The sequence below is a fragment of the Haliaeetus albicilla genome, chromosome 19, assembly GCF_947461875.1.
Source record: "Haliaeetus albicilla chromosome 19, bHalAlb1.1, whole genome shotgun sequence".
Lineage (NCBI taxonomy): Eukaryota > Metazoa > Chordata > Aves > Accipitriformes > Accipitridae > Haliaeetus > Haliaeetus albicilla.
In genome coordinates this window covers 404,822-429,881 of record NC_091501.1, presented here as the reverse complement: position 1 = coordinate 429,881, position 25,060 = coordinate 404,822, and the positions used below count along the sequence as shown (strand labels likewise).

General features: G+C 58.0%; 1 protein-coding gene across 1 annotated transcript; it reads right to left on the bottom strand.

Annotated features, from left to right (window-relative positions):
- Window positions 1-9,060: 9,060 nt before the first annotated feature.
- Window positions 9,061-16,577, bottom strand: TNFRSF13C (TNF receptor superfamily member 13C). Its single transcript, XM_069807096.1, has 3 exons — window positions 14,375-16,577; window positions 13,668-13,904; window positions 9,061-12,037 (listed from the first exon to the last, which is right to left on the bottom strand). The coding sequence occupies exons 1-3, from the start codon at window positions 14,517-14,519 to the stop codon at window positions 11,709-11,711; spliced, it is 711 nt and encodes a 236-aa protein (XP_069663197.1). The 5' UTR covers window positions 14,520-16,577; the 3' UTR covers window positions 9,061-11,708.
- Window positions 16,578-25,060: the final 8,483 nt, after the last annotated feature.

Genomic DNA, 25,060 nt, shown 5'->3' with positions numbered 1-25,060 from the left:
AAGCACCGGTGACTAAGGGAGCCGGCAGGAGGATAAAAATACCTCCCACATGTTCCTTAGGAGGCCAAGGACAGAAATAGGGGTGCTACCACCTCTCCAGTGAGCCGTTGGGGTCACCCAGTGTTTTGCAATCCCAAAGGTGGAGTCCCCCAGTGCCTCTCACAGCAAACACAAGAACATCAGGGGCTCAGAGTCTCCTGCCATGTGCAATCCCAAGAGCTGGCTCACTTATGCCCTCCCTTTCCTTCCCTGGGGATGGAGCAATCGGAAAATCCCCCCCAAAAGCGGTGGCTCTCCCTTACTGCCAAAAAAAGCAGGAAAGCATCACACAAGGACATGTTCCCTGCAGACCCTGGCCGTGCGGGTCACCGTGCTGCTGCCAAAATGCCTGCGACCATGCTGCTCACCCCATTGGGGCTGCATCCTTGTGTGGGCTGTGGTGGCCAGAGGGACAGATCCTGGGGCTCCGCTCACCTCCCCGGTCTGAGCTGCTCCAGGTGTCGTGCTGTCATCTCAGGGGAAAATACACCTGAATTTCCTTTGCCTCTGGGCAGAGCTATTCTTAGCCCACCAGCGCCTTTCAGCAAGACACCCTGTGAAATGCATGGTGACCTGATCCACTCGGGGAGATGAGCTGGGCTGGCCCAGGTGCATGGGTGCAGGATGAGACCCGGTGGTCTGGGACTCATCCTCTCCATTCTCCCAGCACCCACCGCCAGCAGAAAGCGGGTGGGCGAGCTGGCTGTCAGCGTGGGAGGTGATGGTGGTGGAATTTGCCACGGAGTGATGAGCACAGCTCCCATGCCTTCGCTGAGAGCTGCCGTGGAAAAGGTGGTTGCTGGTTCTGCAGTGGGCCGGCTTGACATATCTTGCAAGGTTGCTGCTGGATTGCTCTGCAGCCCTTGACGGACCGCCGAGTTGGGTACAGGGACCAAGGGGGTCTTCCCAATGCTGGGCTGCTGAGGAGACCCACCTGAACAAATAAGACCCTTCCAAACAACATGGTTATGAGAAGGGCATGGTGCCCACTGTTCCCAGATGGGACCCTGCTACCTCCTTCCCCATCCTCATCCCACCATGCCCTTGGCTGGTGGTAGGGCGAGGTCTGTGTTGGCTGCGGGGTCTGGTGCTGCCTTCCTGGCCCCACCGTGTTGGCTTTTGCACTTGGAGTGGGCTCAGCACACCAATGCTTTGTAAGTCAGATGCTGGAGACCAGCAACCACACCTGGTAGTTTATTTGCTCTTCAGGTCATGCAGCTGCCTGCTGCTTCATTAAACCTTGGAAAACATCTTTTGCAGGCAGTCACAATGCTGAATGAACCTAGTTTCTTAGCAAACCAAAAGGTCTTAAACCAAGCAAGCAGACTGCAGCAGATACCCAGGATGCTTGACTTCAACGGGGAGGGAGAACTGGTGCAGGAGGATGCTGTGGCTTTTGGGCAGGCTGCCAGGCTCACGGACAGCAGCAGGTCTCCTTGCATGGGGTAGTGCAGAGAGGTGTTATGGGGAGACATCAGCTGCCTTCCCTCCCTGGTGGCTGCAGAGACCACCAGCCAGGCATGGGAATGAGGGCTGGCATGGGGCCAGGCATGGTTGCTGAGACCTTGGGTTCAAGAAGGTGGTATTTGGCCCTTGCGGGGTTTGTTAATAATTTGTCCATAAAAAGCTGGGGGCTCGAGGCAAAGGGGTGAGTTACAGCAAGGAGCCAGCAAGCTCAGGGTCCCCCCTCTTCCCCCTTGGCACAGGCTCCCTGCCTGGGATGGAGAAGGTTTGTAAAGCAGAGAGCAAACAAGTCTCTTCCGCCTACGGCTTTCATGGACCGATATATCTCCAAAATCTGGGTGAGCGTTAGCAGGAGGCTGAATGTCAAGGCAGAGGTTTACAGGCGCTGGCAGGTTGCATAGCGTGCTGAGCGGGCACCACCAGGAACCCAAACGTTGCCATCCCTGAAGGACTTGCTTGCTTAATATAGCCACCCAGATGTATGAGCAGACGGGGTAGGGCAATGCCTTAATAGTAGTGAGGGTGTAAGTTGGTCTCCTGGAGCGTTAGAGTTATTGGGAAAAGCAGTATATGCTGAAATAGGCAGTCCTGCTTACTAAATCTGTAATTCCAGCTCTGGCTATATTTTTGTCTTTCTAATAATAAGTGCAAATATAGTAAGGATGAATCACAGGCTGCAGGCTTCAGGGGTTTTTTCCCCTCCTTTCTCTGCAAATCCATCATGTGGGAGAGAGGGGCTGCCAGAGAAAAGGAGCTCAGACCTAGGGGAGATCCTGTCCCAAGCAAGTCTAAACCAATACCCTTGCACCTCTGCGTGCCATCGATCCTGACCAGGAGCCAGCAGTCCCTTGCACTCCAATTGCCTCCAGTATTTCATCCTGCTAGTGTAACACTCCTGCCCAGGGATGTTTTCCTGCTGGGACCCTCCTGGACCGTTCCCAAACCAGTGGACCTGTCGCATCCCTGTCTGCATCCTGGGGCTTGTATATCCCCACATCAGGATTTGCCTGCTGGGAATTTTTTGCTTTGTTGCAAGGACCTTCTGCAAATGTTAATGCTTTCCTTTCGCTGGAGAGCTCTTCGGCTGATCTGCCAGAACACATTTCACACGCTTCTCCTAAAATTATGCCCTTTGCTTTTCTCGGCGTTCAAGCTGAAGCGGAGCCCAGCGTGCCGGCGGCATGCGAGGAGAGAGCTCGCTGGCTACTCCCGGCTCTGGGGGCGGTGGAGCAATGGGTTAAGCGTTGCCCAAATGAGCATTCGCTGGCTGGTGGCTCCCAGGGCAGAGGACCGGAGAGGTGGGAGGGCTGGGTAGTGCAGAGCCAGGGAGCCGTGGGGTGACAGCAGTGGTCTGTGCTGGACATTTCAGGACATGGTTTAATGGGCATGGTTGACAGTTGGACTCAATGATCTTAAAGGTCTTTTCCAACCTAAATGATTCTACGATTCTACGACTTCGTGGATGCCCTCAGCGGGGAGAGGAGGGTGGATCAGAGCATCCCTTGAAGCAAACAGGTTTCAACACTTCCCCTTCCACAGTGCACATAAGCCAGAGTTCAAAGTACACCACAATTTGGGCACGAGCATTTTAGCTGCGGATGGCTCTGGTTTTTGGCTGAAAGTAAGGGCTGAGCTAAAGATAAGCTGCTCTTAACACCTCCCAGGCCAGTGGTTCCCCCCAAGTTTCCCTCTACTGGAGCCCAGCCATACTGAGCTGTAGACACCCTCTGCACAGCCCTAAGCCACCTCCCGCATTGCCACCGCCATTCTCCAGGCCAGGAGTGGGGACACGGGATGAGCCCCAGCAGTTCCCAGTGGCTGACAGAGCAGAGAGCCCTCGCCATGGTGCGAGAGGTGACGAGCAGGGGGGTCCCACAGCAAGTGACCCCCAGGGGCAAGGGGGGGTCTCTCCTGAGCATGGGGTCAGCGCCCAGTTGGTTGCGGCGGACACCCGCCGTCACGGGGAGGTCGTGTCCAGGGAGCCCTTTCACTGCTGCCCCCCACGGCCATTCGGCATCAGAGCTGGGATGGGGCTCGGGTGGGCAGGGGAGTGCTGGGGACAGGTCAGCACCGCTCCCAAGGAACTGACCTGGCACACACCCCGCTGCTCTCCAGGTCCCTGGAAAGGCTCTCCACAGCCTCCTGGCGCAATGTGCCCATGCACGTCGGCATCCCCCCACAGCCCTTGCACCCCCTGCATCCCCCCAATCCCCTCCATCTCCTGCAGCCCTGCATCCACTGCATCTCCCTGTGCGCCCTGCATCCCCCACCTCCTGCCACATCCCCTACATCCCTCTGCATCCTTCTGCATCCCCTGAATCCCCCGCACCCTTCCATTCCCCTCATCCCACCAGTCTCTATAACCTCCCACATCGCTGCATTCCCCCAGCTCAGACATGTATGTGGGTTACGGGGAGCTTACGATTACCCCCAGCCACCCTAAACTGTAAATGAGGACATTCAAGGTTTACTCTCCACCAGCAGGAGCCCCCCCAAATATCCCTGTTGGGGAATACCACGGGAAGATCCTGATTCAGCCCTGCCACTGGCCCTCCACAGCTGATGCCAACACTAAGCAGCTAGTTATGACTGTCGTCTCTGTGGTTAGAGCTGATTAAATAGATCTTAAATGACTCATTGGGGAATTTTTATTATTTTTTTTTAATAACTCACCGTGTCACTACAGGGCCCGAAGTTTGCTTCACTGAGTTTGTTTCCCCGTTTCCTTGCAGAGATAAATAATTGAGGAGCTGAGTAGCAAACCAGAAACCCAGAGAGACCGTTACCGGGAATATGCTGGGAAATGTGTCACCCCAGCAGCATTTATAGATTTCATTTTGATATTAGTGGGGGGGACGGGGAGGGGAGCAGAGAGAAGAGGGAATTTGGTGGGAGGGAATTGAGGGGGGCAGGCCTGGGGGGCTGGGGCTGGGGGGGGCTCTGGGGGGCTTCGAGGGGGGCAACAGGTCTCTCCTTCCCTCTCATCTCAATCCACTGCTCCAGCCCTTTCTAACCCTCCCCACAATGGGATTGCCCAGCATCAAAACTATGTTCCCTCTCGTTTGGAATGGGAAGTGCTTTCAGCATCTCCCACTGCAAATAAGCCGGGACCACCCTCAGGGGAGGGCAATGACGGCCACGAGGGGCCAGCGAGGCTCACTGGCCATGGCGATCCCTCCTGTGCCCATCCTTTGCCCCTGCTCTGCTCCAGAGAAGGGGACTGGGCCTCCTGCATGAGGGCTATGGTCCATGGTGGACACCCCTGGGGATGCTCATAGAGCAAACCTCTCAGCTAGGGAAAACAGCATTAAAAAAAAAAAAAAGAAAAATTATTCAAATATTTGAATTTACCCAATACCCAAATTTACCAGTGCTGCATTTAAAGCACCTTCTTTAAAGTTACCCTAACTTCATGAAGGAATTAACAGCCTTGTAAATTCTTACCAAAAATATTATTAATATCAAAGAATAAGAGTTAACAGGGTTTTTTTGGAGGAAGAAAAAGATGCTCTTTTGCATGTCACCCCCACCATAAACTCCTATTTCAATTGCCATCCTAAGCTTGGTCTCAGCCACAGCCTTTGGCTGCAGGTGCCTTCATCCCAGAGTTTCGCTGCTCCGTGAAATGCTGGTGCTTCCCAAATCAGGAAGCGGCATCTGAGTAGTGGCACCCAGTCAGACTGCAACCCCCGCAGGGAAGGAAACGAGAAAGACATCTGCATCACTGAAACCTTTCAGGACGGGGGGGGGGGGAAGGATGGGGGAATCTCCTGAAAAATCCCACCTGCTCTTCCCTGCTCGCAGCCCTCCTCCCAACATGCCTCCTATGGCTGTCACCCAAACCCCTGCTCTCGCCCATCGATCTGGGCTCAGAATAGCTCCCGCCAGCAGCCAGCGAGCTGCAGCCGGCTGACACTGGAGCTGCTGGATGAAGGACATGGGGCTCACTCCCACAGCACCCCACTGCCAGTGACTGCGTCCCCCCCTCCCCCCCGCCGCACCCCTCTGGCTGCATCCTCGGCTCCCAGCACAGCCCCATGCTCGGAAAAAAGGAGGTAAAAGGGGAAATAACATAAAGCAGGTGGAAAGGACAAGGATGCAGTGTGGGCTTGTAGGAGGGTGGGCTGTGCCATGTGCTCCAGCTCCGACACCAGCCACCTCACTGCCTGGCCGATCCCTTTTTTGGGGGGGGGGGGGGTGTCCAAAAGTGGACCCTGACTTTTGGGGGTCTTCCACATCCCACGTCCATTTCCACAGCCCTTTGGGAGCAGCGCAGTGGGGTGACCCACCTCCCGGCAAGAGGAGGGCCCTGCATCCCTTGGAGGTGTCCCCGGAGGGGGCGGGGGTTGGTCCCTGTCATGGCGTTGCCTTGACAGGAGCGCAGAGGCTCTCCCCACGCAATCTGCCTGTCGCTGCTGATCACTTCAGGTGTCAGACAGGGTTTGTGTCACTTGGTGGGGCTCCCCCCTCCTTGCTAGCCAGGACTGGGGCGAAGAGTGGATTTAAAAAGACCTCACTTGCTGTGGGAGGGGGGAAGTCACCCCCCAAAGCCCAGGGGACGTGCCAGGTTTGCCCTATGCCTGCCCTGGGGCCTCCTCTTGGAGCATCCCCGGAGTGGGGCCAGGCTGACACCATGGCACAGGGCTGAGCATCCTCCTCCATGAGGCTGAGCATCATCCCTGCCCAGCATGCTCCTGTCCCTGCATCCCTGGGGTGCGATGGGGGGGTCAAAGGCCCGGGCACCCCGAGACCACTGGGGGCAGCAGCCCGGGGGCAGGATGGGGGTTTCCCTCAGACCCCCCTCGCATCTCCCCTCCCAGCCCCGGCTGCACCCACAGCGTTGCAGGTGGCTCTGGAGGCAGGTGCCATCGCCGTGGGGCTCGGGGAAGGGGCTGGGGAAAGGGTTTGGAGGGGTTTGGCTGCAGGTGGAGTTTCTCCAGGGAGGTGAAGCTGAGAGCATCACCATACCTGTCCAACCGCTTTGGTCCCCGAGGTCGGGTTTTGGGTGCTCCCCTGCAAACCCCAGGGCAGTGGCCTTGCTTCGTGGTGCCGGGGAAAATGTGGGGCTGTCCCTTGGCCAGCCCCTTCTGCCAGGGGAGCTGCTGCCCGCTCACCGCAGCCCCTCAGGTGGTTTTTGGCTGTCCCCCCCGCTCTTGCCCCCCTGGGAAACCGCTCGCTGAGCACGGCCAGCAAAGCGGGGAGCAGTGGGGGTGGCCCCGGGGGAGAGCATCAGCCCATGAAGGCAGCGAGGAAACCCCCTCTGCGTCGGGCACCTGGGCGAGCACCGCGCCCCTCCCACCACTCCCCCGGCACCCTAAAACACCTGGAGATGGCAGGGGGCGGGGGAGGGCAGCCAGTGCCACGTCTCAGCATCTCCCCGGCATGCCCGTGGACCAAAGTGATCCTGACACTAAGTGAAGGAAAGGGAGGCTGATCGAAGCTGGGTGCTATTTTTTTTCTTTTTTTTTTTTTTTTTTAATCTTTCCTTAAGTGCGAACACCATCTGGCTCCCCCAGCTCTGTCAGCGCTTCCAGTCCCCAGGCAGCTTCGCTCTTCCTAATTACTGTCATTAGGCAGTGGGTAGCAATTAGGGAGGGATGCTGATGAGCGGCATCAGGAAGGCCGTGGTCCCCAACAGCCTCACACGGGGCTGGGACGGGGGGGCTGGGCAACATCTTCTCCCCAGCCTGGGGCTTTTTCCAGCTGGGGAGCTTGGCAGGTACCAAGGCAGTTTCTTCTTTGGTAGAGGCTGATGGGGAGGGGATGGGGAAGGGAGGTGCTGGCTGGTGGGACCAGGTCCCAGGGAGTCCCCACAGAGGCCTGACACCACTGGGGATGGGCTGCTCTGGGCAGTGGGGCAATGGTAGACGTGCTCACTGCTGCTGGGGGAAGAAGCAGCAGCTTGCTGCATCCTACTGTGCCTCTGGTTGTCCCATCACTCCGTGCTTGCTCTGCCCACAGACGTCCAGCCACCAATAACCATTTCTCCAGGGCAGCCCAGAGGCCGCGGCAATGGGCACCACAGCCAGATCCACCAGCAGCCATTTCTCCCAGGCAACCCAGAGGCCATGGTGATGGGGTGCGTGGCCAGACAGAGTCAGGCCCAGCCATCACCCTTCTCTCTGGCCAAAGCGGGGCTGGCCACTAGCCTGCCTGGCCCTCCCCAGCTCCCCTCGCTGCATTTGTGCATTCACCCTCCCATGCAGCTCCCCTGCAGCACTGCAGCCATGCAGGCCGGCGTGTGGTGTCAGTGCCACCTCGTGGCAGGCGCCCTGGGTCTCTCATCGTCACCCACGGCCTCCCACAGGTGTCCCCCAGCGATTGCAGGGGCACCCACGGCCTCCCTCTGCCATGGCTGGCACTGGGAAGCGGGTGGTAGGGAAGCCTCCTGTGGGGTGGGATGAGGTCTGTGCCCCACGGGCGGGTGATGGGGTGGCCACGCAGCCCTGGTCGTCTTGCAGCAAGTGAGGGGGATTGGGGGCTGTACCCAGGGACCAGTGGTCCCTGTTGGACATTGGCCATTGGAGTGTTGCTTCGTGCATGGGATAAAATGGTGCCCACCTTGCCCTGCCTGCTGTTGAGGTCCAGCACCCACAGAAAGCCCATGGAAGGGCAAGACAGGTCTGTGGAGGTGCTTTGGGCTGGAGTAGCTGGGCCTGTGGGGGAACTATCAGGAGACCAAACTGGTGGGTGAACCAGCAATGGGGGGAGAGAGAAGAAAGGGAGGGGAGAAAGGCCCAAATGGGGAGGCTGATGGAAGAAGCCGAGCACTTTGGAGGCTGGGGAGCCTGTGGGATTGAGGAGGGTTTCGCAGATGTGACTGGTGGCTGCAGAAGACCTTCAGCCAGGGTGCCCCCCGGTGCCTTCCCTCCCTGTGCCAACACACTTTGTTGGCCAGCTGGCTCCTGCCTTTAGGACCAGGGTTGAAAACCACCCCCCATCCCTAGGGACACAAAGGTTTCCGTCCTTTACCACCAGCATCGTTGGTGGGACTTGCAGGAGCTCAAATACCACAATGACCTCCATCATAGAAGGGTCAGTGGTGTTGAAATGGCTGGAGATATGCCTGAGATGGTTTTGCAGCAAGGAGGAGCCCTGGCTCCTTCCTCCTGCACCGGGGTTTCCTCGGACTTTCCCCTGGCTCTCTCCAAAACCCTGTGTCCCTGTGGCGAGGTTAAGTCCGGCCTCACCACCTTTCTAGGCAGTTGTGCGGGCACGGGGCTGGGGAGGAAGCACAGCTCCTGCCTTGCAAGGGGAAGTGAGAAACTGCTGTGGAAAGTCAAAGATGGGCAACATCCCCCCCCCAAACCACTTGCCCCACTCCTTGTCCTGTCAGCCAGCTCCCGGGGTGGCTGCGGGGCGGATGGAGGTGGCCAAGCTCAGCCAGTCCCCAGCCACGCATGTGGCTGTGCACAGGGGATGTGCTGGTGAAGCCAGTGCAGAGGGAGCCTCTCCAGATCAAGGTCCTGCTGTACCCCCAGGACTGCTGCGCTGGAGACCTCTGAAGCCAAGGGAATGGGGATTGAGAAGCCACCTCCCCATACAGACCTCTGAGTGTGCATTGGCAGCAGGTTCACTTTATTCTTTAATTTTTACAGCCATATTTTTGATCTCCATTCCCTCTGCAATCCATGGAGACGAGACAGACAGCCCCCTGACCTGCACATAAGGATGGAGAAGCATGAACAGAGGGGCTTGCAAATCCCTCCTAGGTCCGGGCAGACAGGCAGGCCAGGCAGGAGGGGAGCCTTGCCCCGCCACGGCTGGCAGTTGGGCAGGCAGGATGTGGGGAAGATGCCCCATGTGCCATAACAGAGAGGGGATCTGAGGGGTACTCGCTGGCTGAGGAATCCAATGTGGATCAAAATGCTGCTTCTGCAAACTGCAGATGCTGGCAGCGTCCCGTAGAGGAGATGCCTGGCTGAAGCTCTAGCATAAATGAGAGCAAAAGCCCTTACCTGAGCAGAAAGAGGGGCTTTTTCAACAGGATTTGTATGGGAGTTTCTTTTTCAAATTGCCACACCGGTCAGGGTGGACAGCACATCTGCAGGGCTGAGCTGCAGCAGTCACCAGGCGGGAAGTGGGAGATGCTCCTGATGGTCCGGCTCCATTTCCCTCTCACCCCCATTTCCCATGAAGCAGGTTGCTCTGTCTCCCACAAGCAGTCCTTCCAGCTCCAAAATGTCCCCCGGCCTGGCTTCAGCTCATTTCCCCACTCCAGATGCACAAAGGTTGCTCAAAGTCACTTCACAGGGCTGGGTGCGGAGCATGGGGATGAGGAGATGCCCGATTTGTGCCATGGGGATACCCCTCCTGTGACAGGCAGCACACCTGCTGCAGATAACTGGGAGCCCAGCGCTGGATCCTCCACAGCTCCTGCCAGCAAGCCACAGGTGCCTGGAGCCCCAGGACACAGTTGCTGGGCACGTGGCCCCTCACCATCCTCAGCCCCGAGGCTGAGAAGGGGACCCATCCTGTTCTGGGTCATGCAGAGCGTCAGCCGGATGAAGGCTCACCTCCACCAGCGTGTTTAGGTCTGGGAGAGGAGTCTTAGTGAGGAATTTGGGTCTTGGCACCCATGGCAGTGCCTGTGGTTCCCTTTATGGGACGGATGCCGCGAGTCCACCTCCAGTGGCGTGGGGAGGGGAGAAGAGGGAGGGTCACCCTTCAACAGCAGTGTCTGGTCCTGCAGCCTCAGAAGAGAGCTCAGGCTTGGGCAGGGAGTCACCTTCCCGTCATCAGAGGGACATCCCCTCCGCACAGTGCCACCGGGCGATCCTACTGTGAGCTGTGGCCCTTGGTGGCCCATTGGCACTTGGCAGCAGTGCTCCTGCACCTTGCTTGGCCACCTCTGCTTGGTCCCTGAAGTTTCTCAGGTGAGGAAGCTGCCTCACCAAAGGAAGAGCAGACCCAGGCTGCCACAGAGATGGTGCTTCATGCAAATAACCCCACAAAGCATTTCTAATTGCCTAATCACCCCCTCCAGGGCCAGCAGGGTTTCTCACCTAAAGCATCGGCCTGGCTCTGTTCAGCCAGGGGGTTCAGCTGCTGTAATTACTTGGGAACAGCAATCCCACACTAAAGAGTTCATTTCCAAAGCAGAGCCCTTCCTGTGCAGTAAATCCACTTGTGGGCAGGTGAACAAGACCATCTACAGAGAAGTGCCCTGGACCAGCAATGCTGGCCAGCTCTTGCACACAGGCAAAGCCTTGAAGACACTCACGTAAATTAAGTCATTGCAACTACGCTCACATGACTCCCTGCCTGGTTTTGCGTGGCGTGGAAACATCCATCCCAAGTGACACGTGGTATTTCTGCAGCCCCAGTGAGCTGAAGTGATGGTTGTCTGGGGCCATAATGAGAAGCTCAGGGAGCTCCTCTAGACCAGCAGGCTCCGTTGCCTGCCCCTGGTCCTCCCTGACTTCAGTGATCACAGGTCAGGACAAAGACAGATTCCCCGCCCCCCCGCTTCCCTCCCTCACTCCCTGCTTGGGAAGACGGACTTGTTTCTCATCCCTGCAGTAGCCGGCTGCAGAGGGGATTCCCATGAGCGCCAGTGGGTGCTTGCCACTACATGAGAGTGCCCAGAGGGAGGAGAGATCTGGATATTATGGCATGCAGAAGATGGGGGCAGGCAGGACTGAATGGAGCAGATGCTGCTGGATGTGCCTTGCTCCATGTGACCCCAAGCCTCCTTTTACTGAGGTCAGTAGCAAAAATCAAGTTAATGGCAGTGGTGTGGAATTTGGTCCTAATGTAACTCCCTGCCTCCCTCTCCATCTTCCTTCCCACCCCTTTTTCTGCTATTCCAGCCCCACGTTCCTCAGGAATCACCCATCCAGCAGCAGACCCATACTGGCACAAAGGCAGCCTTGCAAATGGCACAGCAGCCCCTGCCACGCTCTGTCCTCACCAGCCACGTCTCCTCTGCCTCCTCCCAATGGTATGGCCGTGGCAGCTGTGGGCAGTTCAGCGTAACTCGGCGTGATCAGCTTTGGCTTCCTCCAGTGCTTACAGGCATAACTTAGGACTCGGCACAACCGGGGAAGTGGAAAAGGGCAGTCATCTTAGAAGGCTGATCTTGCTCAAGGCAAAACCTGGTCCTCAGACAGCTCATATCCGTGCAAGGCTTTGCCTGCCCTGGGGATGGGCTCTGGGCGTCTGCAGGAAGCAGCTGGAGCGCTCCAGCCCCGTTCCTCCTGCTCTCAGGCTCTCTCCTCTCCGGGAGAGTTCTGGGTGGTTTTGGTGGTGACCAGGGCTGCAGCCCCCAGCTCGGTGGCGGGCAGTGGGAAGCCGTGGTTGCACTCCTCGTGCCGGGGGTACACAGCAGAGAGCAGGACGATGTCACCGTCAGCATCACCCTGGCAGCATGGCCTCCGTTTCGCCCCTGCTTTCCCGGGCAGCCCCGGCATCTTCAGGCCTCCATTGAGATGTGGGCACAGAGCTCGGGCTGGGGCCAGAGTGGCATCTCCCTCCGGCATGGCAGGGTCCTGGCAGCCCAGGCTGGGCAGGGGGCTGGTGGCATCCATGTTTGCTGGGAGGAGGCAAGAAAAGGGGGTTACTGGACTCACAAAGTGGGGCCAGGCAGGTCCCAGGGAGAGGGTCCAGTCCCTGGGGACACACAGGGGGCAAGATGGAGCTGGAGCAGGAGGAGCCTGCAAGGTCCCCAATGCACCTCTCCTGCTGCAGAGCTCCTCCTGCTTACAACTGATGGGCTTTTTCTCCCCTAAAAAACAATAGGGAAAGGCAAAAATTTGCACTTGCACTTCGAGCCCTCTTGCTAAACCCTGCTGGTGGCAGATCAGCCCAGCCCTTGGCGGCTCACCCTCCCTGACCGCCTCCCACTTAAAAATAGACTTGTTTACATGCTTTGAACACAGGCGCATGCTGCTGGCCCCAAGCCTCCCATGACTTTCCACACATCCAGTGCTGTAGCGGTGGGCTTGCTGGGGTGCAGCCCAGGGGAACGGGGGGACAGGGACCAGGGCTTGTGGCAGGGGAGTAGCTGAGGGGTGCCTCCGATGCTCTCCCATCATGGCCGGACCTCTCTTGCCACTGCATTTCTCCCTCCTCTTTCATTCTTGGTATTTTTCCCAGGTGTGTGCGCATCACAGGCTGTCTCAGCAACACTCGGTTTAGCGGAAAGGCCCCAGGTAACGTCCCCCACCAGTCTGAGTCACCCAGCCGGCACCACCGGCAGCGTGCAAGCAAGCCAGGGCACGAGGACTGGCTGCCCCCAGTCCCGCTGCCCGCCAAAGGCACCCACCCAGGCAGTGGGGCAGTTGTGGGTGCCAGCATGCCCCAGGACAGCCCCTCATGGGGGTCCCGGGGAGCCATATCCCCTTCCTGGGGATGGGAAGGCATGAAGCCAGGGTGAGACCGTTTCCGAGAAGAGTGGCCATGGTTGAGTCAGCGCTGGGGTGCAGGTCCCTGGGGGAGGAGACGGCTGCCTGGATGCTCCAACAGGATGAGCCATCGTGGGGCACCTTGGCCTCACTCCCCTGGAAATACTCTACCAGGAAAGGCTCAGCCCCATCCCTCGCCCCCCAGCCCTATTTTTGATGCCTTTGGGGATGATCCTGTGCAGTGCTCCGGTGTCCTCCCAGTGGGGCTGGCCCTGACACTGTTGGGGTCTTTGGGGCACACGTTGGAGGGCACCGGGCATTCCAAGTGGGAATGACAAGCTGGGCAGTCAGCACGGGACCCCCATTCGCAGTGCTGTGGGGAGAGGCTCCCTCCGTAGCCATCCCCGGATGTCCACCGCTGCCCCTGCATCCCCCCGCTCCATCCACGGCCCTCCAGCTACCGGGGAGAGGGAGACGCTCCTCACCACCGCTCTGTACGTGTTCCCCCATGGAGAGGGACGGTGCCAGCAGGTGCTTTAAGCAAGCGAGGGCACAGGTAGACCCGGCAAAGGGAGGGATGGTTCAGCAATGTCACGCTGGCAGTCAGGTGCAGGTGTAGGCTCCCACCTGCATGCAGGACACCGTCACTCAGGAGGTGGCTCGGCTGCCCCAAAATGCCCCGGGGTGCCCATGGAGCCCATGTTGAGGTGGAGGAGCCGGCCTCAACAGGGATGCGCCTCAGGGGAGCCGGCAGCGAGTGACCCCAACTGCCGGGGGGTCCTCAGGATGCTGTGACAGGGAGAGCAAGAGGTCCCCTACCTTCGGCCTCCTCGTCCGCTGCCTTCCTCTTCCTCCTCTGCTTCCCCACCTTGCAGGCCAGGAAGCCCCAGAGGGCGGCCAGGACCAGGATGAGCCCCACCGCTGCTGGGACCCCAAAGATCAGGAGGGTGCTGGGCAGGTCTGCCGAGGGGATGGTGGGTGCCAGGGCAGAGGTGGGCGCTGCGTGGCCGGGCTCTGCTGTGGGGCGAGATGCCGGCAGCGTCAGGAGGGGGAGAGCTGGTGAGGGAAGGAGCGCGGCAGCGTTACCCACCCGGCTGGCTGGCCTCGGGGCCGTGGCGGCGGGGAAGGAGAGTGGCTCTTCACCGCTACCCACCCACCACCCACAACAAACCGTCCCCCTGCCTGATGGGACCTTCGTCCCACCTGCTGTCGTCGCTGGCTGGCGGGAGATGAAGCCGTCCTGCTCTTCCCATGGTCACCCCTGGGCCAGGCTGTGACCCCCCCCCGCCAGGCTGGATCATCCCTCTTCTCCCTGCACTGTATTCCCCTTGCTGGAACTGGCTGCCCTCTTCTTCTCTCCTCTTCCTCCAGGTGAAGCCAGCGCTCCATCCTCCATTGCCACCTCCACTGCCATCTGCAGGAGAAGGTCCCCTCCGCCTGCCCATGCCTGGGGTGCCCCCAGCCCCCTTGGCCCACCACTGCCCAGCCCCAGGGAGCTCGGTCCCCAGCCGCCCTCGTCCCCTTACTTGTGTTGTCCCTGAACAAGTCGGAGCACTTGACACAGGACCTGGTCAGGAGGTCGAAGCACTGGGAGGAGAGGCAGGAGGAAGCACCGGTGGCTTTTCCTGATGAGGACATGGCAGATTGGGAGTGAGAGCCCCGCTCCCGCATGGTGCGGCGGCGAAGGGGCTGCCCAAGTGTGAAATCGCAGCGCCTTGGGGCCCGTGGCAGAGGGAGATACAGTCTGTCAAGCTGCGTCGTCTCCCTTGGGGCTCGCGATCGCTGTGCTTGTCCTGGGGCGGATCTTCACTGGGGAGGAGGAGAGCAAATGCCCAAGCCCTACCCCTGCCTGCCCGCGCAACGCACCCTCAAACTACCCCTCTGCTCCAAAATATGCTTCCGAAATCCCCGCAGCCCCTGGCGTGCCCCAGCCGCACAGCACCTTGTGCCCGGCGGCATGGCCCCCAGCCCGATGGTGTCACCTCCTCAGCCTTTCCCCTTCCCCAGCCCACCGCCCCCAACCCGGGCATGTCCCCAACACACACCCTTCCTTGTTGGCTGGCGAAAAGCCCCCTCAGCATCCTCCAGTGCCTACAGCAGGCTTTCCTGTGCCCAGATCTTTACAAGACCCCATCCCAGGGCCACAGATTCGGCTTGGATGGAAAATCCAGAAAAGGACTGGAGGAGAAAAGAGTGCAAGGGTGCTGAGGTTTCCCCTTTGAAAAGCTCCCACTGCCCGCAGGACACGGCCTGTAAGTGACTGCTGCGCACACAGGCCAACTGTTATGTGTTCTCCACCTCTCCTAATGACGGTGCTCGCCACCATCTTGCTCTCTCTAACTCCCCCATCCCAGACCTAGACCTGTGGCAAGGACCCTCCCAGCCCCTTAGCACCATGTCTCATTCTCCAGGGTTCAGAGCTGGCTCTGCTCGGTAACTGCCCAGGGCATGGGTAAAGCAGGTCACACCAAGCAAATCTGGTCCCCATACCCTTGGAAGGGACTAAATAAACCCTTAATGGCCCTAGGTGTTCCTGATCAGGAGCAGGAGAAACGTCCTGCCACTGGTACATGTCACTCCAGCTGCACTTCTGTCCTACCAGCAGCATCCCCAGAGGGTGGCTTGCACCAGGGCAGCACCAAAGCGGCCTCAGCACCGTCTCAGCTCTCCCCGCCGGGTGCCACGGGACTCTGGGCAAGTGAAAGTCCCGACCAAAACCGGTCGCTGTCCGCCGGTTCCACGCCTGATGCGATTTCACTTCCCTCTCCAGCCGGCGTGCCCAGCCGCTTGCTCCCTTGCCCCTCACACACGTGCACACGCGCCTGGCTGCCAGGGAGCGCTCTGCCCAGCTGCACTGTGCCAGCGCCGATGGCCATGCCAAGCCCGGGGGGCTGCGGGCTCCGAGGAGGAGCTGTGAGAGCCCAACTGCCATCCCTGCGCCTGTGACTCAGTTATTCCCCCTCCGTGTTAGTCAAAGTAAAACTCCCCAACCGAGCAGGGACACGCCAAGCACTTCCCTCTCTCAGCACAGCCCTGAGCTCTGAAGCCAGGAGCAGCACAGCTAGCTCGGCACCCTCTGCCTCGATGCTCGCGCTGAACGGGCTGCGCTTGCCCCTGCGCCGGTACCTGCCGGGGGAGGACGTCTCTCCATATCCCACCTCACCCAGCTCCCTGCCTTTCATGTGCCACGGGCAAGGATCGGGGCTGTGGTGCAAGCATGGGAGCAGGAGGGGCATGCGGTCAGTGGCAGGGTGCACCAGGAGCATCCTGGGGGGGTGTCAGAAAGCCACAGCAGGGAGGGCTGAGGGGTCAGGAGAAAAGCTCAGCCTCGCTCCAGGCCACATCTGAGCTCCACAGTGGAGAGCCTCAGGGAGGAGAGGGCACCTGGAGTGCTTGCTGTCCCTGGCAGCCAGCTCACAGAAGCGTAAGGGTAGGGACTAGGGAGCAGAAAACATCTTGGCTTGTGCCCTGGTGGGACTGGAGCTGTGGACGGTGGCAGAGGACCCCCACAAAACAGGCAGTGCTCTGTTAGGACACCTTCCCCTGAAACAGCTCCCTGCTCCAAAGGCTTTGCTGTTCCTCTTGCCCCAGGGTGTTTCCACCTGCTGGTCTCCTTTTCCCAAAGGGGGATGCTCCTCCGTCATCCCCCTCTCGCCCTCCCCCCCCGAAATCCCCCCACTGTGCTTCCCCCACGTCAGCCACCTCTTGGCAACCCCCAGGCCCTATTGCCGTGGGTCCCGCTGTAGCACTGTCACCCTGTCCCTCTCCCTCCCCTCTCCCCTCCCTGCTTGGCTTAATGTAGGAGGGGGGAAATAGGTCCTGGCATCTGCTGTACCACACTTTACAGATTCACTCTGTGACCACCTCCAGTCAAATATATGCACCACAGAAAGCCCAAACCGAGGTACTTACATGTTGCTTTTGATGTGGGGGGTGAGATTTACAATAGAGCTCAGGAGCTGATGGCTCCCACTTTGTTCGGTACCTGGAGTGAAAACTTGAAGCTGCGAATGCATGGCAGGGAGCCCAGGGACAGCAGCCGTGATGTCCTCCTGTGAATAAAGTGCTCCCGGGTCCTATCATGTGGAAGGATGTTGCAGCTTCATCGCTGCGATTGACCTTACCCCATTCCCTCCCACTTTCTAGGTCCTCTTTATCCCCCTCTACAGCACTTTCATGCTCCCTTCCCAGTCCATCTGCTTCCTCCTGGGCCAAGAAAATGAAGTCTGAATTCACACATGATAACGCTTACTCATGGAGAAAATCACCGCTGACTTCCCCAGCGGCACTCACACGTGTGCCTGCTCATCAGCGTGGCCCAGGCTGCCCGGTCGGCTCCAGGCATCATCCATCCCCCTCTTCATCTTCCCCATCTTTGCCTCCCCTGCCCTTTATAACGGCTGTTGATTGGTTTTGGAACAGCAAAAGTTAAAGCTTGTTGGGTAGCTTGAACTGTTTGCATCTAAGAGCTGAATACACTTGATAATAGCACAAATGCATAATTAAAGAGCAGAAAAAATGACTCACTGGATAAGGAAATGTGCTTTTCTTATCTCCTCTGCAGAGAAATGAAAGCCCCAGGAGCCTGGGACTCCGGCTAAGTAAGTGCTTTTATTAAACAAATAAACCAGCAAAGATATCAAAGAGCTATTTAAAAATTATGTCCTAATCCTGGAGTTGGAGAGCTCGATTTCCAGTGCTGTTTGCTCCAACCCTGCACTGGGAGGGCTGAGCTTTGGCTGAGGTCAGCTGCTGGGATCCCTGCGGTGGATGGGGCAGCACCAGTGACCCGGGAGCACAGAGGGACGGCTGCATCCTGCGAGCACTCATGCACACATGAGAGACTGGACTCATGCGAGTGGTTCCTCTGGTGTCAGGGGTGGGTGAAGTGACTCACGCACATGCTTGCAGAACCGCCCGTAGCAGAAAATATCCACCGAAAGTTCACCTTGTGCTCGTGCACACCGGAAACCCAAAGGCTTGTCGATCAGAGAAGCCACGAGGTGTTTATTGAGCAGACCCAGTTACCACAGGACAAACCTCTGACAGGGTGCACCCAATGCCCCAGGAATGCCTCGGCACAGCCCGATGTCTACCCCGCATCCAGATGGTGCCGATGGAAGACTTTGGCTGGAGCCAACCCCCAAAGCGCATTCGGCACCTCACCCCTGCACCCCTTCCCAACACCCCTGTGGTGGCTAGTGGGAAGCATCCCCTCCTGAAAGGTCGCACTATGGCTCTGAGGAGCCAGTTTCGCAGGGTTCCAGCACAAACCTCCTCCTTGGGATCCACTGGGATGCCCCAGCATGGCCCAGCCCCACTTTGCTCTGCCTTCTCAAAGCCAGCCAGGCTCAGGGACAAAATCTGGGAAGATTTTAGGAATAATGTGGGAAACAGAAGGCCTAAAGAGATTCACCATCACTCTAAAACCTAGACCCCTCCATAGGCATGCTGCTCCTTACTGAGGGTTTTTGTGGCTCCGCTCAACCACCTGCATGGGGAGTTTGGTGTGGGGCAGTGCCTTGGTGGCACCAGCTCTGCTGAACGTCATTTGTCTTCTCCCTCTTTGTTTACATGTCCCTGGAGCTGCGCTTGTCCATGAGGCTAAGGAAGAATGAACAGGTGTCCTCAGCTCCCTCTGCAAGGGGACTTGGACCCCTCCAGGGGTGATACTGGGCACCTAAATTAGGCTTCTACTGTGGGCTGCCCTTTGAAGACCCCTCCAGGGTTACAGAGCGGTGGGTTGGCACTGCCTAGGCTCAAGCTCCCTCTGCCCATTCTCCCTCCCTGCTCCAGAGAGCCTTCCACAGCAGCATGGAAGACATGGGGGAAGCCCCCCCTCCCTGATCCAGCCCTGGGGGAGCCGAGCCCTCGACCTCCCCTGCCAGGAGCAGGCAGTGGGGCGGGGGGGGAGCGAGGGGGGTTTCCAGCCTGTCTGCTGGCTGCTCTTGCGGCTCTGCAGAGCACGGTGGGACTCTCTTAGCAAGGCTTGGGTCCCTGGACACTCCCCAAGCTCTTGCAAGCCACCCCCATGTCGTGAGCGACACGCCATTAGCTGACCCCAGCTCTTCTGACGGGATGTCCCCGTAAGCAAGTGGTGAGCCTGCTCTGCCTGCAGCAGGGACGCTGCCCCCATCCTCATCCTGAAGATGGGTGGGATCTCGCCCTGTCCCCCTTGGGTGACTCGGCGGGAGGCCAAGTCGTACCCCCCAGCTTCGCCTCTGCCAGGTTATAGGGAGCATTCACATGCCCTGGCAGGGACGGGCAGCACCTCCGACACCGAAACAGAAACCAATGGCCAAGGGCGATGCGCTGCCACATTGCGAACCTCCGAGCAGGTGGGTTCAGCTGGTTCAGGCATGTGTACGCTGAGGCACAAACCTCCTTGGCACACCAGACCGAGCGCAGAAACCTCCCCAGCACTCGCAGTGGGGAGCCCCACTGCTGCGCTCTCAGGGTGCGGAGGTGTCCAGCAGACGACTCCAGAGCCAAAATCAAAGCCTGCTGAAGGCAAGGGGCTGTCTCCTGTTAACTCCCCGCCCTTTGCGGCTTGCTCCAGCAGCAGGGGACAGGAAACCACTTCGGTCAGCCTGGAAGTCAAAACTAAACTAAGCAGCTCTGACTGCATTTTGCATAGCGCTTCGTTATAATGAACTGCTTGCAGGAGAGCTGCAGCTCCGGCTCATGCATGGGAATGGTTCAGTGAATATATTTGAACAAGAAGGCAACCTGAGAAAATGGGAAGGTGCTTGCAAGCGACTCCAACACAGAAGAAATTATCTTTATGAGGCACTCATTTGCTGCAGTTTACTCTGCTGCCTGCCATACGACCAACCCCCTTGCTCATACACAAATACCCCACTGCCCCCCACAACTGCAGCACAGCCCCAGCACGGCCGCTCCACAGCCATGCTCCTCAGTCATGCTCCTCAACATTGGTCACACAAGCCATCCAAATGGAGATGCTCAAAACCAGCAGCGTGCCTGGATAACTTAAAGCACAGCTCAAACAGGCAACAGAACGCACCAACCCCTCCTCTAAGACTCCTATGACACCTGCAGATTGCAACAGCCTAAGCAGGAGTAAGGGTACAGGAGCCTGTGTGGTTTCCAGTACTAACCACTGCTCCAGAAACGGCTCCCTGAGGTGGCTTTTGTGGCCAACTTGTTTTCCTTGCTAGTAGGGAGGATGCTGCCCTGCAGCCTCCCACCACCCTGGGCAGGGGTGGTAGGTGCAAGGTCAGCCTCCCCCACCCCCACTGCCCAACTTTTCCATTTGTCACCGCTGGACAATGCCCCACAAGTGGCTGAGCCGAGGGAGTATGGGGATTTTTGACTGTAGGCTGCTTGGCCGGTCAGATGCCAAACTCAAGCTGGTGTCAGCCCTGGAGCACTGAGAGGGACTGCAGTACTGGAGGAGGAATGAGTGGCACGTGTTTGGACATGAGCAAAGCCCCAGTCCGGGATGAGAAGCAAGGAAGCACGTTTCTGCTGAGCCGAAGCGGGCCCCTGCAGCCGGCCAGCTGCCTCCGGCAGAGAGCTCGTCACCGCCACACTGTCGGCTGTGAGGCTCCAGCTGACAGCCTCCCCTCTCCTCCCTCTCCAGCCGAAGCACCTCCGAGCCAACAGTGTTTCATTAGTCTGCGGTAGCATTGCTGCACTTACCAGTCCCTTCACACCGTTCACTGGCTTCTCAGGGACCTTTAGGTACCGGCTTGGTGTAAAAAGGCCGGAGTGATTTAATTTGCAGGGGCTTGAATGCAGACTCATGTTATACATTTCAAAGGCCGCATTAAGGATGCAATGTAGGAGAGAACTGACAGGCAGATTTGGCCTGTACCCCACCTCTCCTGGCCGGTATCTGAGCATGATGCCTTGGCCACCCTGCCAAAGCCTGGAGAAGCAACAGGGGAGCAATGCATTGGTTGGGAAAGGAGAGAAAGGGGAGGATGATGGGCTGCTGTGGATGCAGAGCTGGGGAGGTGGAGAGGGACTGCCAGCAGCCCTGTCCCGTGCTCACACACACCCCCCCACACCCCGTTTTCCAAGGGACCTGTGGGCAAAGCCCATCAATTCCCTTTGAAAGGGATGGTCCTCCCCACAGCTCGCAGGGTGTCCCCCTGTAACAGTCCCACCAACTTCTGAGCCTTTAGGGCCTTAAAGGCTCTGGCTGGAAGAAGAATGAGTTGCACCGGCACAGACTGCCACAGGAAGGGAGATGCTGTGGGGGGTGAATGGTACTGCCAAGGCAGGCAGATGTAATCCCTCCTCCAAGATCCCTTTCCCCATTTCCCGTCTCGGTAAGAACACCCATAGGGGAGGTCCTGCCCTCTGCCACAGTCCACGGGGGAGGCTGCCCATCCACCCCCAGGGAACGTCTCCTGGCCAGCACAGCTCCCTGGCTCACACTTGCCTTCCCCTTCTACACTGCAGCCACAGCACTGCAGAGGGCTGGACCACCAGAGGATGCAGGCAGGCTTCAGAGGGACCATGCGGCAACGTAGCATCTCCCATCACCCAACCTAAAAATGCACATTAGAGGCTGAGGGCAGATACAGCTTTATACCCCCTAATAATCTTGTCTCTAAGCTAGATAACTAGGACTGTAAATCCCTGGTGATAATCACAGCCACCATGCCTGCAAGCTCTCCCCCGGACCATTCATTTGGCTTGATGATGCTTTAAAGAGACATCTAATGAGGATAATCTGATTCATATCCCCTCTGCTTTTGGGCAGCAGAGCAATTCAGTCCCCCTCAAACTCCTTCTTCCTCCATGACTGTCTTTATTTCCCCTTCTCATATGAATCACTCCGGGGTTTCCTTTGCTTTTTTGCATTACTATTTCGATTCTTTGATATGACCACTACAATCAAGACTCACTCCCTTTAGAACCTAATTAGCATGAAATCAGACTCGCTTTTTACTCATAGCCTCATAATAGGATGCTGGCCTGTGCTTCAGCTCTCACTTCGGGTGCAGGGAACATTGCAGCCTGCTTAAAAAATTCCCTCTTTACCTGATTCAATCAGAACCACTTACGTGAGATCCGCACACATTTCAAGCCTGGCAAGAGAGTCAAGCTTTGGGAAGGGGGGAAGGTCTCAATCACACTCGGCTTTCGGCGCAGAGCAGATGGTGAACATACCGACTATATAATTTATAGGACACCATCACTACATATTAGTCCCATGCAGTGGCTGAGCTCAGCCAAACCACAGCTCATGCACACACAGAGGGGACTCATGCAGGTGATGCTCCACGTGCAACCTGGGCAAGAGGGAAGAGCCAGGTTTTGGAGAAAGCACACGCTTCATGTTTCATCTCCTTCATAACACAGAGCAGAGAATGTGGTGCAGCAGCCCTCACCCCGGAGGGGCTTTCTCTTCCCTGCAGGCCGGGCAAACACTTCCCAGCCCGCAAACTTGTGTTCAAACTAGGTCAGTATTATGCAACATCTGCACGCAAGCAGCTCCCCTTCCCTTCCCCGGGAGCAGCTCACACAGCAGCACGATGGATGCCAGGGCAGCCCAAGGCCAGATGCAGGGGTTTGTTTGCACTTCTTCAGGGCCGCTGTGCTAGCAGAGCCTGGTGTGCAGCTCGCTGGGGGTCATGGAGCCTGAGAGGGACACGCACCACCACCACAGCTCTATTTCCACAGTGCCCAGGCCTCTCTGCCCCTGCCTCTCACCTGGACACACATGCCCGCTGCTCGGCACAGTCAAGCAGAGATGCCAGGGAGGCGTTAAAGACCTGTAGGTGAGAAAAGGAGGGAGAATTGTTCAGGATGGCCAAGTTGGGTTATAACGAAGGAGCAACAGGACAGAAAAGATCAAAAGAGAACACCCACCAGGTAGTAAAAACACTCCCTGCAGAGCAAGGTGAAGGCAGCTCCAGCCCTGTCTCTAAGGTAGCAGACCTTTCAGCCCTCTGCGTGGCTGAAAAGGAGCCCTGGAGACAAGTGTGCAAGACTGAGCCTTTACAGGTGCCCGGTGTGCAGGCACAGAGCAACACTGCGCTATCCCAGGGCTTCCCCAGCTCCAATGCCTTTGAATCTCTGCTGCTCGGAGTAACAGCACAATGCACTGAGTCACCTCTCAGTCCCACGGGCAAATGAGGACTAATTAGTTGATGCTGGTAAATTGCTTCGAAGAGAGGTGCTTCACTGCAGCACAAGCCACAGGTTGTTACATACTGAGCTACGTCAAACGCAGCCCTGGCTTCACATCTGTCATCTCTGGAAGAGCAAGAAAAGGAAACAGTGAGGGGGGTGTGTGGAAATGAACATTCACATTCGGGTGATGCCAACACTGCCGCCAAACCTAGGAGAGCAGCCAGCACAGAGGCTCAGGAGAGCTTTGAGCTGACCAGTGCAGACAGCGGTAAGTGCCTCAAGGACTGCCAACCCTCAGCAAACGCCCAAGGTATTTCACCAACCCAAGCACTGCAGTGACATAGCCAGCAGGGCAGGAGCAAGGCAGGCCCAGCTGCAGCACGGCACTGTCACCCCGTCGCTGCAGGGTGGGCACACGGTGGGACGGGAGCGCTTCCATGGGAGGACAGGAAAGGAAAATACTCCGTGCTGCCAGAAAATGGGTGAAGCCTCCTTAGCTTGTTTAGGGCCAGCTGGGCTTTTTAGGTCTTTCCAAGTGCTCACCAGCATGCCTCTGCCTCGCTCCTGCATGGGGACCACTCTAGAGTACGGGCACTTCAACTGGCCCTGGCACAGCTGGTTGTAGGGCAGAGAGGGTGGCAGGACCTGGAGGATGGAGCAGCCCCTGCACACCAGGGCCAGGTTTCCCAAGGGGAGGTGGCTTCTTTCTTTGTTTTTGTCCTCACCCCACCTCGGTGCTCCTTCCCGTGACGCGCAGAGCCCCCGGGGCTCTCGCACCCAGCCTGCAGCTGCACCTGGGCCGGTGGCGGGGAAGCAGCCTGCGCGTATGTAAAACACGGGCTCTCTTTCACACACCGCTGACTTCCCTCAGTGAAGGAGGCGGGGGGACGGGCACGGCGCCTTTCCTGGCTCCTCGCAGAACACCCCACCACACGGCGAGCTCGAGGGGCACAAGGGATGTCGGCATCACGGCACATGTCAGCTCCTGCAGAAGAAGCCTGTGGCAAGGGAAACGTGGCCCAGCACGGGCTGGGAGCCCGCGCTACTCAGCTGCCAAGGAGTCTGAGCAAGTCACATCACTCCCGAGTCCCCTGCACCCAACGTCTCCCGCACACTGGTTCTTCACAGCCAAGACAGCCCCTCCTGCACAGAGGCGACCCGAGGGGATGCCATCCTGCCTAGCATTGCCACGCCGTATTAATATTTAACGGTGAGGAAGAGATCCAGAGACTTTGATTTCTCCCACTGGCCAACTCAAGGATAATTGAACTGTGCGGGGAATTTCAGCGTTTCAGAGGGTGGTTTTGTTCCAGTTCACAACAAACCCCAACCATGCCGCAATGCCTTATGAGAAGGATCGCAGCCCAGTTTCAGGCAGCCTCCCTGCCTGCAGCAGTCAGGCAGGTAAGCAGCACAAAACACAGCCGATCTCAGCAGGTGCCTGGCAAGCAGGTGCCAGCAAACCCTCCTCCCCCAGAACTTAGGTAAAAATCAAACTCTGCTAATTAGGAAAAAATGGTTTCTTCCAAATGTTTCCACCCAATTCCAGATTTGTGACCCCAAAGCAATGTTAATTCACCCTCATCACACCCCTCCAGCGGATGCAGCTCCTGCTGTAGAGGCAGAGCAAGCGAGGCACAGTGCATTTTAAGACACGTGCCCAGGGTAATGCAAGAAATCAGCCACAGAGGCGAAACAAGTCCAGCATTTCTGGCTCCCAGCTCTGGGCTGTGCCAGCTATTGCTTTCTCTTGCATATAAATCACTTTTCCCCACCAGTGAAGGACAGCTGGCCACTGAATGGAAAGTGGCAGTTATTCAGCAGCCCACAGCAACATTGCACACCAGCTTTTTGGGTGGGATGTGGAGAACACTCAGTGTGCAGAGGAGACTGCCAGGGGATCTGAGCCAGCTGAATGGAGACAGAGCAGCTGGAATCTGGCCAGAGCAAAGCCCAGTGCTCCTGCAAAATCAAGACAAGTTAAAAACCCCACAGGAGAAAGTGTCTCCCTTGCTTTTGCCAGCAGAGCAGGTACCTCTGCCACAGCTCTGCAGGTCAGCTCCAGGCAGCAGAGGAGGAATCCCTTCTTGTCCACCACT